General features: G+C 37.2%; 1 protein-coding gene and 1 long non-coding RNA gene across 2 annotated transcripts; one reads left to right on the forward strand and one right to left on the reverse strand.

Annotated features, from left to right (window-relative positions):
* Positions 1–2,501: 2,501 nt before the first annotated feature.
* LOC147464517 (uncharacterized) lies at positions 2,502–7,319 on the reverse strand. The gene is made up of 3 exons (XR_015187666.1): positions 6,690–7,319; positions 5,931–6,091; positions 2,502–4,151 (listed from the first exon to the last, which is right to left on the reverse strand). It is a non-coding gene; the product is annotated as an uncharacterized LOC147464517 (long non-coding RNA).
* A 1,046-nt stretch (positions 7,320–8,365) lies between these two features.
* On the forward strand, positions 8,366–9,575 carry LOC147464518 (uncharacterized). Its single transcript, XM_086509502.1, has 2 exons — positions 8,366–9,002; positions 9,095–9,575. The coding sequence occupies exons 1-2, from the start codon at positions 8,948–8,950 to the stop codon at positions 9,562–9,564; spliced, it is 525 nt and encodes a 174-aa protein (XP_086365628.1). The 5' UTR covers positions 8,366–8,947; the 3' UTR covers positions 9,565–9,575.
* The last annotated feature ends 4,306 nt before the right edge of the window (positions 9,576–13,881 follow it).

Below are 13,881 nucleotides of genomic sequence, written 5' to 3' on the forward strand. Positions count from 1 at the left end.
TGATGTCACTCTTTATCAAACTGTTGTTGGTTGCCTCATTTATGTATGCAACACGAGACCAGATATTTAGTTTGCAATCTCACAGGTCAGCAGATTTATGCATAGCCCAGGGTCTAAGCATTGGCAGGTTGTCAAGAGAATTTTTCACTACTTGAGTAGCACTTTACATCTTGGCTTGTTTTATCCCCAGAGGGGATCATTGTCGCCATACTTACATGCTTTTCCGGACTTAGATTCGGCTGGTTGTTTTGACACGCGAGTGTCCACAAGTGATTTTTGTTTCATGCTTTTGGTAGTTCATGTATATCATGGCTGAGCAAGAAGCAACCTACTATGTCCACTTCTAGTTGTGAAGCTGAGTACAGTGCAGTCTTCACAGCTACGGTTGAGTGTGTATGGCTCAGACGCCTTATGGCTGATTTTGGGAGTTGGAGAGGACACTGCCAACACTATCTACACTGACAGTCAGATTGCATTGGCAGTTGCAAGGAACCCAATTTTCATTCTCGCACAAAGCACATTGAGCTGCATTACCACTATGTCAGGGAGAGGCTCTCAGCAGGAGAGATCAACTTGGCTTATGTGCCAACACATGACAAATTGCTGATCTTTTCACAAAGGCATTGTCTCGTGAGAAGTTCGAAGCTTTCCGCAAAGCTTTCGGCTTACTCCCCTTTGTGGACTGATCATGCCCTCAGGGCATGGCACTTCCCTTTACTCATGTACCAGCTCTCGTTCACCCCATCACTCCAGGGGGGATTTGTTACCATATACATGTGGTAGTGATGTGTGTGAACACACTTAGGACCGTCGGGGCATTTTTTCCCCTCTTTAGGAGTTTCTACATTTCCATGTCTTAGTTGATGCCATTGGCATGTTGAGTGTGTGTGTGTGGTGGTGGTGGTGTTTTTGGCAATGACCTCTTGGAACAGCTTAAAAGAGAGAATGCGCTCTCTCAAAATTATTCAATGACGTTGTGTTATTTTGCCTTCAATAATTTGCATTATTTTGCTTATCGTTGGAGTTTTATGCCAACTAACTAAGGTGTCGACTCCTTTACGCTATACATATAGAAATAAAACTTAGTTTATGTTTTGAGGGGTGGAACCTTCAAAAAATGGATCCCTCAAGATCAAGATATAACGTTGTATGCATGCCAAAATTTGAAATATAATGAAGACATAAACAATTATCTTTGAGCATTTTAATGCATCCGTATCTAATGTGGTACCCAACATCTAAAGGCTCCCACAAACTTTAGGTACTCATTTATAGCATTAGAATCTTCTAATTGTGACTCTATGATCCATTTGATATCTTTGAAATAATAACCTTTTAACTTGAGCAAATTCTTATGGATCGCCTTGACATTTTATAATTGCATATCCGTGTGCTTGAGAATGATTTCTAGTTGTAAAATTGCCTTAATCTCATCAACTCCAATGTGTTCTTCACCGAGAGGATCTGAAAGATAGCACCCTTGAATGGTTTTAGTGAGGTCATGAACATGCAATTTGGTTTTAAAATTGCCGTAAGATCATCAAATCCAATGGGCTCTTCACCCAGAGGGTCTGAAAGATAACACTCTTGAATGGTTTTAGCAAGCTAAATAATTTGCAATTTAGCAAGCAACGTAGTCTTTATACCTTTTCTCTTAATTAATCTCCCAAATTTGGATGGACCGTAGTATTTTTATGCTAAATTCACATAATAAGTTTGATAACTTGAATGCTTTGTCGATAGAAAATGCGAAGTTAAAGGCATTAAAATCAATGAATGATTGCACAAACGGATGTAGACACTACATATGAAGATGCTTAGATAGAGGGTATGATTGGAGCTGAGAATGGCTTGTGTCTTTGAATATGGAAGGATATTTAAACAAGTCTCTACATGTGGATTTGTATAGCATGAGGCAGGGGGTACTAAATAGCTGCATATAAAAAGGTGTAATTATGAATGAAGATAGCTATGAGATCTATAGAAATACCTATGGTATCTTTGACAAGGGTGCTGCTAGAAGTGACATTATAAGCAAAATTTGACTAGCAAAAGCTTCGCTCCAAAAGCATGTGAATGGTCATGTATTCCAAGCATTGGATGTTCAAGTTGAATTCATGTCCAAAATCATGTGAATGGTCATGTATTCCAAGCATTGGATATTCAAGTTGAACTCATGTCCTAGCACTAGTTTGGTACCAAAAAGGACAATTTAGTGTCCTTTTTTCACGAATTTAAATAAAGTGGTACTTGAAATCTAGAAAACATATCAAGAAATGATTTTGCAAACTAATACGATGTTGGCTAAAGTACTCATAAAAAATTTTGTCCCTCATTTTTGTACATAACCTCAATAGTAATTAGCACCTATGCAATTACTAGTAATTAGCACCTATACATAACCTCAATAGTAATTAGCACCTATGCAAAACACCTGTTGACGTTTCACTAAAACTTGTACCCTAGTCTAAGAAAAAAATGAGCAGGGTGCATGCAATAATCCATGATAACTATTATATACGTGCTTGAAATTTTTGTAACTCTCATATGAAAAAATAATAATTTGTGACTAGAATTAAATATAGAAAACTTAAGCAATATTTGTAAATCCAATCAATGACCACATAAAACATTCAGTTCCTCTAAATTTGCATTGTCTTATGCTGCATATATACTAGATCTACCACTACATTACTTAAGGTGATACTATTTGATGGTTGTGCAAGCCACATTTAGTGATTTATATGATATCACAAAAATTGCGCAGATGGAAATTCTTATTTTTTATTTATCAAATAATAGCTTTAAAACAAATTCCATTTTTGTATTTGTTCATTCATCTCATTTATTTGTATTATATACCTTATATGGATAGAATTGGGGAATCTATATGTACACTTTTATTGGTTTTCATAGCAATGTTTGTTTTGCAAGAAATTATGCACTATAAATTTTATTAAGTGAGCTTAAAATTATAAGATGCCTCTAAGTTTGGAACCTTGAAAAATGATTAGTTGATATGTGTTGTCCTATAGATTCTTATAGACCGTAAGTTTTGCCCTATAAATTGGCTTTGAAAGACCAAAATTTCCTCTTTGCTAGCGTTTTCAAAATTTGGGTTTTTTTTTAATAACAAAAATGTAGTTTAGAAACTAAGTTATGAAGCTCAATTTCTTGTTATAATAAGTCTTTCCTATGTGTAAACCTTGTAATCTATGCAAAATCTTATTTTGATGAGAATTTATATTCAAATTATGGAAAGTTTGTTAAAATTACACTAAATTTTTATGATTTTTCCATCTTAAAACTTACTACCATAATATTAAGATGGGATTAAGCAGAATAAAAAATTTGGCTATGTTCTTCACCTCATAATTGACCTAAGGCATGAACATGATCTATAAATCTTGTTTCTAGCTTCACCAAATGATTATGACAAGTTGTTGGAAAAATAGGACAGTTGAGTGTCTAATTACGGAACTAGTGCTAGAGGTTCACATATCTTGTATTATAAAGTGTGTTACCATGATTTGGTAGTGATGTGCTAGAACACACTTATGGCCCATGGGATGCTTTTTCCATGCTAGATGTATGTTCCCTTGGTTGTTATATATGCTTATCATCCTATGGTAAGCCTTATCATAGGTTTTTCCCATTAATGCATTACACTGGTAAATTTTTGGCTATGGAGAATGTGTGTTGGAGCTTTGTGTTCAAGAAACCACCTGCCTTGTTCTTGGGGAGAAAAGCATTATCTCTACGCAAGAAAGGGATAAGCCTAATCAAACAATGCTTGGACTCTAACAACCACAATATACCCTTTTTTTAGATTCGTCAAACATACAGGTTGGGCAACTCCTTTTGAGGCACTTGTGGACAAATTTGCGTAAAAGTATCTCACCTTCAAGTCCCTTGTAGAGAAAATCGGTCATAGCAATATAGAGAGTGGGCTCTCACAACCTCCAATGCCAACTGGTAGACATGTAAAACTGGCGACTTCTACTCCATGCTTCATCCTTCTTTAAAAATCCATAGTAAATGTAATCTCACGTAGGGTCTACAAAGACCTCCTAAATGGTGGCTTAACAGATTGTCTCATCACAATGATTGTTGACGACTCCTTGTTGTTCCTTTAAGTGAATGCTTAAAATCTACATACAACTTTGCATGTAGTTAATATTTTTGGTTTGGAATCTTTTAGATGTAGACTTATTGAAACATTCAACAATTCTTCTTTTGATATTTCTGCTTGCTCGAGAGATTTGTTGAAAATATGGCTTAAAAAATGCACGAAATAGAAGCTCAAGAGCACACAACATAAGAAGTAGTATTACTTGAATGTGCTAATACAAAGATAAGGCTTTCCTTAGAGTAATGGGCAACCCTCACATTTTTCATGCCTTTAAAGAGCAGTGTAAAGATTGAGGAACTCAATGATTCTCCACTTATGATGCTATGCATGGTTCACACAACCTTGGAGATTCCTATCAGCTTGACATATACAATGTTGGAGATGTAAAGTTATGCATGAGTAATGGCACTGATTTTATGCTTCATGGAGTCAAACATGTTCCAAAATTGACAAAAAGTTTAGTGTCACTCGATTAGCTTGATGACTTGGGCTACACTATTGTGTTTGGCAATGGTTCCTTGACAATACCTAAGACAAACTTGGTCATTTTGAAGGGCCACTAGTTTTGCTCATTGTATTCTTTATATGTCTCTTCTGTAAAGGAGAACTCTATCTATGTCGTCGAGCTTCCTTCTAATGAGTTGTGGCATAGCCGGCTTGGACACATGAGTCAGAAAGGAAAGAAAACTCAACGTTTGGGCTACTTATCTGTCTTGAACTACGCTGAACCATTTTATATATGTGAGCATTGCATTTATGGGAAACACACTAGGCTAACTTCTTCTCCATTGAACTAAGAGTTAGAAAATCCTCTAGACTTGATTCATAGCGATTTATGTGGACCTATGTCACACAAATCCCTAGGGGGGCAATATATTTCCTAATGTTGATTGCTCTACTAGAGAGTTGTGGGTCTACCTCTTAAAGAGGAAAGACGAAGTTTTTGTTGCCTTTCACAAGTTCTTAGCCATGGTTGAGAACCAATCTGGTAAAAAGCTTAAGGCTTTATGCACTGATAACGGTGGAGAGTATGTCTCTACAGAATTCAAGAATTTTTGTAGCAAAAGAGGCATTTGGCGACATTTTACTATGTCGTACACACCTGCTCAGAATGGCATTGATGAGCATATGAATCACACGATTCAAGAGAGAGTCACTATCATGTTGTCTATGGTGAATTTACCACCATAATTTTGGGGAGAGGCTATTATGATAGCGGTACACATCATTAATAAGTTGCCTAGTACGCCATTTAATTTTAAGATTCCTAGGAGATGTGGACTGGCAAGAGGCCAAACTATGATAGATTATGTGTATTTGGGTGTGAGATGTTCTCACTTATTCCTAAACATCTACACAAGAAGCTAGACCCCAAAGCACACAAGTGCCTCTTCATTGGTTAAGGTGTAAATGGAGAGATGGGATATCATCTTGGGTACCCAAAATCTAGAAAAGTTGTTCGAAGATCACACGTTATTTTCAACGAGTTCAAGATGCATAGACAACCTGTTAAAGAGGTGGAATATAGAAAGGTCATATTTGATGATGTAGCCTCACACATGAGATTACAAAGACGGCTCAGTCTATTGGTATAGTTCTTACCACTAGTAGTGCTCTACACCCACAAGCCAATTGCCAAGACAATATTAATACCAATAAGATACTAAACTTGGTCCTTACAAAGATAGTCAACTAGAAGAATAGACTAAGAAATGTAGTTGCACTTTGCATCATGGGCTTACAAGGTGGATTACAAAACGGTCTTGTATGCAACACCATATGAGAGAAGAGAGATTACCATTTCCTTGCTCCATAGTTGCATTTGTTGTGTTGCTGCTCTCTCTTCTTCTTGTGCATTTGTTGTGTAACGTCAGTTGATATGAGGAATCTTGCCAGAAAAGCTGCCACCAAGACTAGCTCTAAAATGATGAGAAGACGAAGGGAACACCTTCAAAACCCCTTGCATGGAGACAAAATTTCCTTTTAGCATCAATAAAAGAGAGAGTAATTCGGATGAAGAAAGAAGCTCCCCAAAGATGAGAACAAGCAAGAGCCCCAATGTTGCTGATCATTCAAAAAGGTCTTTTGCTGAGGATAAACACAAGAAAAAGCCAAGGTTTGTGCCTTCATTGAAGCATGGAGTGCTTATGCCTTGTCCTTTGTGCTTGCATGGAATGTTTTATTTCATTTGCATTGCAGACATGCAAAGTATGTCTTGTATCTTTATTTTACATTACATGCAAGCAATATTTGTGCTCTATCTTGAAAGACTTGCAAACTTTAAATGCATCAATAGCTGCTATGCATGGGTTCATGCCCAATTTTCTATGAAACATGAATAGGTAGTAGCATATAAAGCCTAAATTGTGAACATAGATGTGTGCAACATCAAATTTGGTGTTGTCCAATGATGAATTCTAACACTAAGAAGTTGTGTAATGTCCACATTAAGTTTGAGATAGTCCAAATATCTTTTTGCCATAAAAAGGCATAAAGTAAGATGTCTAATTGCTTTTGCCCATTTTGCATTATAGGAAAGAACAAAATGGAGGAATACCCTCAAGTTAGGAGGAGCCTCGCAAGGAGTATGGCCTTAGTATGGAAGGGATCGTTCCAATGAACATTAGTGACAAAGACCTCCGTAATGACTGCTGGCTAACATTAAACAATTGCACAAGAAGGAGACCAAGATATATTTGAACCATGTGCAACCACAATTGGTCAAAGATTGGAGGCTGTTGTTTCACCAAGGTGTACCAATCCCTACCATCTTGCGGGAAAATCACCACAAAGTTTGTGTGTGGCTATGCCTTTGAGAAATTCCATGTAGAGACCAAAAATAGAGTGCAAGATTGAAACCTAGCAGTGGTCCAATGGTGTATCCAATGGAAGCATTCCATCGTCTATTAAGCAACCCTGTTGGACGCATAGTGGCAGCAACATCTGTGTAGAGGCAAACCCTCTGCCGTAAAGAGTTCAAATAGCGGATTATGTTGAGGATCTAGAGAGTATTGCTAAGAGAATGCCTCAAATGTTTTCGAGTATTTTAGATAGGATGAAAGAACTGAAAGCTTCTTTCAAGCTCAAGAATAGGGGATACTACTAAGATACAAGGGTTTGGATGATGTAGCAAAGCGAGTGAAAGATAACATTGAAGTGTTCGAGTAGAAACTAGCCCAATTGAAGCAAAAAACTCCCCGCAATGATGATGAGATCATGGAGGTGGAGAAGTTGATTTATATTACATCGGCTTAGAGTTGCTGAAGACATGGATAAGCTTGAAAAGGAGGTTGAGCTATAACATGTATCATGTTTTGGTAGTTCTATTGTTTTTTTATTTTTGGTGGTTGCGCTTTTTTGATAGTTTTGTGGTTTGTAAGTTTACTATTTTTGGTAGCTTTTGTACAATGTTTGAGCTTTTGGTGGTTTTGATAGTTTTGAATTTTTTGTTTTGTTGGTTTTTCTTTTTTTAGTAGTTTTGGTGGTTTTTTGGCTTTACCGCTTTAACATGTTTTGGTATACTTTCTAGGTTTTTTTTTGGTTTTAGAGGTTTTAAAATTATCTATTTTTGGTGGTTGTGCTTTTGTTCTAATTTTGTGGTTTGTAAGTTTATTGTTTTTGGTAGCTTTGGTGCAATGTTTGAGCTCTTGGTGGTTTTGATACTTTTAATTTTGTTGTTATGTTGTTTTTGAAAGTTTTGGTAGCTTTTGGGATTTACTATTTTAGCATATTTTGGTATATCTTTTGGAGTTTTGTTGGTTTTGGTATTATCTGTTTTTGGCAGTTTTAATGTTTGTTAGCTAGGCTACTTTTGTAGTTTTGGTGGTTTGTTTGATATACTCTTCTATCATCTTTTGGAATAGCTATGATATTGGTTCCATATAGGTTTTGGTGGTTTTATGATGGTGTTTTTTCTATGGCTCCTATTTCTTGGTAGGTAGGAGATTTTGATGGATTGGTGAAATTGGTGGTTGATAGGTCCTATGGCTTGTAGTCTAAGAGTTTCTTGTGGTTGGACATGTTGGGAGGTTGGTAATTTTGGTGGTTCATTGATTCTATTGGTAGGTAGTTCTTGGTGATTGGTAGTCTTTGGTGGAGATTTGTCATTTGATTTGCTTTGGTAGGTTTTGGTGGTGTCTAATCTACTTTTGGTAGTAAGTGGCACCTTTTGGTACATTTTGGATGTTTGGTGGTTCTTGGTTGTAAGTAGTCTTTGGCGGCTTAAGAATTTTGGTGCTTGTTGGTAATTTTGGGTAGTTAGTGGATTTTTGTAGTTGGTAGATCCTAGTGATAGGTATTTTGGTGGTTTAGTTGTTCTTAGTAGATCTTGCTTTGGAACTATTGATATTGTTGTTACTCTCCTTTTGAAACCCTTCTTTTGGTACTGTGTTTTTGCTGTTGTTGATGTTTTTTTCACTTTGCTTTTTGGTACTCTTTTTTTGGTACTTTACTTTTTGTAGTGCTTTTTTGAGATGATAACTTGTTTGTATGTATGATTCTTTGTCTATTTTTTTACAATGTGAGTATAAGATGCTAGAAGAAACATGGAAGGAAGCTCAGGGCCATACCGATTTTGTGGAGCAGATGATCAAGGAGGTGAAGAATAGCAAGAGTTTTGTGTTATTCTTGAGGCCCCAAATTGTAGATTGAAACAAGACGATCCATGTGTTTGGGTTTTGTGTTGTGTAGGACAAGATTCTAGAATTTACTCATGATTTTGGGACATTTATGCTTGAATGCCAACACCAATATCACCCCCTTTGCTTTAGTGTTTTATTATAGAACCAAAAGTTTTGTGCCAAGTCCGATTGTCACATGTTGATTCCAGAGGTGGCAAAATCTTGGGTCAAGGGAATATATGATGTGAAGAGTAAGTATGTTAGCGCTTTACATGTTGGAAATTTCTCTATGTTGATTTTCACTCTATTTGTACGATGTGTTTTGTTGCTTGCTGAGTTATAGATGAGGAGGATGATGTTGATGCAAGCACTGATGGTAAAGGGTCAGACAAGAAAAAGGATGGGACCGGCCCTTCAAAGTCTGATACAAGATGTGTGTTTGACCGTGAAGAAAGTGCTAGGAAGGTAAAAGATGTCTTGGATGACTTTTTTGGTGATTTAAAGATAAGGGGAAGGACTTGTGTGGGTAAGGGTTGCAACAACCCCCATCCCTTTGGTGAGGCCCCTAACATATTTGGTAGCGAAGTGGGGAACATAGTTGATGCATTTGGTGTGAAGGCTACAAATGGGGAAGGGATAGAGAATGCCGAAGTTGACATTGCTGAACGGGTAGAGTTCAAAAGGGCAGAAGGGATAGAGGATGCAAAAAAAGGGGAAGAGGCTGAGGACAATAATGGGGAAGGGGTAGTGGAAGCAAAAGAAGGATGTGGTGCAACCAATGCAAATGTAATGTACCCAATATTTTTCAATTAAAAAATATTTCATTTACTTTGCAAAAGTGTTACCCAACATTTTTCAATAAAAAAATATTTCATTTACTTTGCAAAAGTGTTCAAGGTTCGCATTTTGTTGAGTCATAGAGAGTTTTATCAAAACAATTCGATAAAAAATTGAACTCTGACACTATTAATTATGGCCCTTATTCACTTGAAAACAATAGGTTGATATGAGAAACTTAAGCTTCAAAACTATATCTAAAGATAAGAGTTGATCCTGAAGAAAAGAGGGTGTAATTTTAGAAAAGGAAGAGTATTTTTAGAAAAGAAGGAGTACTTTTAGGAAAGAAGGAGTATTTTTAGCGAAGCAAGAGAAGTAAGTCAAGTTTATAGCTTCTTTTCTTGGAAGCCAAGCTTCTCCTAAAATTAGAGACTCAAAATCGTGCATCGAGATTTGTGCCCACAAAAAATAACAATAATAATATTAAAAAAAGTCGCGAACACAGCAAACTTATCTCTTTGCTTTTCGTTATTCTTAGCTTGTGATTTTGGCCTTGAGAGCCTATATAAATACACCTCTTCTTTCACTTGTAAGACACACACATAGAAGTTCTCAAAAGCGGAAGCTCTCTTGTTTTAACGTCGGAGTTACCTTCTCTCCCTCAACCCATCTCCATCGACTCTACCACCATCGTGTTGTCCCTCGGATTGTTGAGTTCTCTCTCTCTCTCTCTCTCTCTCTCTCTCTCTCTCTCACACAAGCTTTTCGGCAAGCAAGGAAGCCATGAATCTACTTTCATGGCGAAGTTTTTTCCTCTTCTCTTTCGTGATACGATGGTCCCAAAGGAGTGACTCAAAGCTCCAAGGATGCTCCTATCGTTCCACCTCCAAGAAAGGTGCAAAGGAAGGTATCATCTATTCCGATCGTAGCTCAAGCCGATGTATTGGCTCCGAAAGAAGTTGAAGCCGCCCAACCTTCAATATGGGAGGTAATCAAACATGTCACTAATCCGATAAGACAAATTTATAATTCTGTATCGTTATGCATGCCGACCTAGTAAAGCAATTTTAGGAATTCCCTTAAAAAATCTAAGAAAACATGATTGTATCACAAGAAACAAGCATATGTTCTCGTAGAGTAGTGAAAGAGTTGTTTGATAATATCATTGTTTGATAAGTTATTATTGCTTGATAAAATTGTTACTGTTTGATATTAGAAGTTAGTTGTTTGATATAAAGAGTCGGTTGATCATGTTTGAAGAATCTTTTAAAGAGAGGAAATTTTGAAAGAATTTCTTTTGTTCCTTGCGGTTAGCAAGATGCCTCGCGGTTAGTGAGATGATCCCGAGGTTAGTGGAGATTAAGTTGAGGTTATTGGCTCTCTTTTTATTCCTCACGATTAACGAGATGCCTGGCGGTTAGCGAGATGGGACGGTTGCACAATTCACAGTTAGGGAATAAATAAACCCTTTGCAAAGGCTTTATTGGTTAGATAGAGAAAGTCCTCGGGTAGTGGCAACTAAGAGAAATTGCATTATTCTTTTTTGTTAAAATATAGAACTGTTTTAATTAGGGCTTGTTTGAATTGGTTTGGTATTGTTTGAAGGGCTTTATGAACGAACCTATGACCGGAACTAATAAAGGAAACCTGTTTGTATATGTAAAACAGTGTGGTAGTAATTAAAAAACAAGAGGAACGGGTGAGTTTGGTGTGGAAAGTGGGAGACTAGTATCCAAATTGATCTATGTCTATAGACGGGTAGACCCAATTAGTCCGGTACTTTTCACAAGATTATTAGTTGGTTGAGCATATGTCTCATATCACATATATGATTTATAAATGACGGCCATGACTCTTAAACGTGGGGAAAAAGGCGTTGTTTATAGATCCTAAGTATGTCAATAAGATTTTATCTTTGTGATATAGGAATTAGCTCCCATTGAAATCCCTTGATTATCTACCTGAGATGTGGTGTATGACCCTTGTAACCACGATCACGATGGATAGAAGACATCCTCTCTTCTATCGCTCATCTCTGCTTCATGGAAATGGAGTAGGGTGTCGTCAATAGAACTTGAGAATAAAGGAAGGCGCCCATCTATCAAGTCGCCCCAATCTCTCACAACAAAGAGGGGTGGGTTGAGGCTAATAATGGGAAGGGGTAGAGGAAGCCAAGGAAGGATGTGGTGCAGCCAATGCAACGGGGACTAGGGTTAAGACCAATAATGGGGAAGGGGCAGAGGAAGCCATGGAAGGAGGTGGTGCAATGCAAAGGGGGCTGGGACTGAGGCCAATAATTGGGAAGGGGCAAAGGAAGCCAATGAAGGAGATGGTACCACCACTGCAAAGGGGGCTACTAGGACCGAGGCTAGTAATGGGAAAGGGGCCAAGAGTTCTTTTGATGACTACACTAATGATGCTGCTACTATTTCAGATCTTTTTCAAGTGCAAAGAAAATTGCACAAATGAAACCATGGAAACACATGCAAGATGTAGCCCCAATGACTGCCATTACATTTTTTTTAATGAAATCAATGATCTTTTACAATCTTTGTACCTATGTTCACTGTTCATACTATAGTTTGCAACTTGTACTTGTGTTTGTGATCCAAAAAGGTTGTTTGTACTATTGTTTTGGAGTACTTGGAGAAATAAATCCTTGTTGCAGACCCAATTGTTTTCCCAACTCATTTGTTGTTATGTGATGAGTATGACCAACATGGTGGCTAGATTTTAACCACTTGTCATGAAGCATAAAACAATGCTGCACAAATAATGTATCATGCTGCTTGTCATGTGATATGTAAAAAATTTAGTGTCTTCTCAACATCACTTGTTGCATTTCTTTTATAAGTAATGTGCACTAGTATTGTGACTTGGGTCAGCCAGCAACACATGGACTGGATCTTGCTCTAAATTTTGAAAGAGTAACTTTTTACAAAGTCAATGACTAAACAAAAAAATTACTAGGAAAATTAAGCAAGCACTCCTTATATTATTGGGCTTGCCAGGGGAAGATGAAGTTACGCTTGATGAAAGTTGTGAGGTGAGATGAAAACAAGTCAAGAAAGGAAACACTTTGCATTCTTTTCAGAAGTAGGTCCTTTCTCCTCTTTTCACTTCCCCATATATCAACCTTTTCAGTTCTGAGAAAACTTTCACAATCACGTCCTTGCTATCCATTGCAATCTCACTGGGATAGAATGCCAACTTGTGTATCCCATATCGGGATTAATTTTGAAATGGCACTACTTGGCATGGCACTCACTCTTAGGAGGCCTTGGGTGCTCAGTATGGATTTCCACAAACTAGTAGTGTGCCATTGAACATTGTCTTGCATCCTCACTTCTACAACAAATAGAGCAAGTGCAAATATGACCTTTTCCATGGTGTGCAAACTTGGTTTGATGCATCTAGTTAAAAGCCTCTTTGAAATACAACATTTGGATATGGTATACACAACAATATGTGTACCTCTCTTTGAGCTTCTAGACAAAGTATGGCTTTAATGCTTCAAAGAATCTACGAGACACCTTTCAATGTAGGATGATTCCTCTTGAATCTTTAATATAGTTGAACCTATGGCATCAAAACAACAAAAATGTCAATTTCTACTACAAGATGTTTGGATGTCACTCATGTAGAGGATTAAGTACTAAAATTAGTGGAATAAATAAATAAATTTAGTACTATATGGTGAGGCCTTGGTACTCTAGAGAGGCTTTGGTACCATATAATAAGGATTTGGTACAATACAAAGGCTTTGGTACTACAGAGTAAGCAGTTGGTACTACACAGAGACTTTGGTAGTTACAATATGTCTTTGGTTCTATATAGAGGCTTTGGTACTCTAGAAAAAGGCTTTAGTACTATAAAGAGGCCTTGGTACTTTATATTGGCTCTGGTTCTCTCCAAAAATGCTTTGGTACTAGACAATGAGACTTTGGAACTCTATAGAAAGGATTTGGTATGAAACAGAAAGGATTTGGTACTATTATGTCAGCATTTTATACTGTACAAAAAGGCTTTGGTGCAGTACAATAAGGATTTGGTATCGCACATGCAAGCTTTGGTATTGTTATGTGAGTGGTACTCTACGTAAATGGCTTTCATACTATACCATAATACTAAGTAATCTAAAGAAAGGCTTTGGTACTTCACAAAAAGGCTTTGGCACTCTATCGTGAGTTTTAGTACTCTACAAAAGGGGATTGGTACTATAATGTAAGGCTTTGGTACTCTACAGAAAGGCTTTGGCACTACACAAAGAGGTTTTGGTATTCTATAAAAAGTGTTTGGTAGTGTGCAGTGAGGCTTTGCTACTCCACAATGGTTTAGTTTTTGTATAGTTTA

This window comes from Adiantum capillus-veneris, chromosome 1, assembly GCF_014529385.1.
Source record: "Adiantum capillus-veneris isolate H3 chromosome 1, ASM1452938v2, whole genome shotgun sequence".
NCBI lineage: Eukaryota > Viridiplantae > Streptophyta > Polypodiopsida > Polypodiales > Pteridaceae > Adiantum > Adiantum capillus-veneris.

What these genes read in the sequence shown, in the direction of transcription:
- LOC147464518 (XM_086509502.1), top strand. Translation starts at nt 8,948, where the DNA reads ATGTTGATTCCAGAGGTGGCAAAATCTTGGGTCAAGGGAATATATGAT. An exon ending in GGGAATATATGATGTGAAGA is followed by an intron (nt 9,003 to 9,094) that starts GTAAGTATGTTA and finishes GCTGAGTTATAG; the next exon opens with ATGAGGAGGATGATGTTGAT.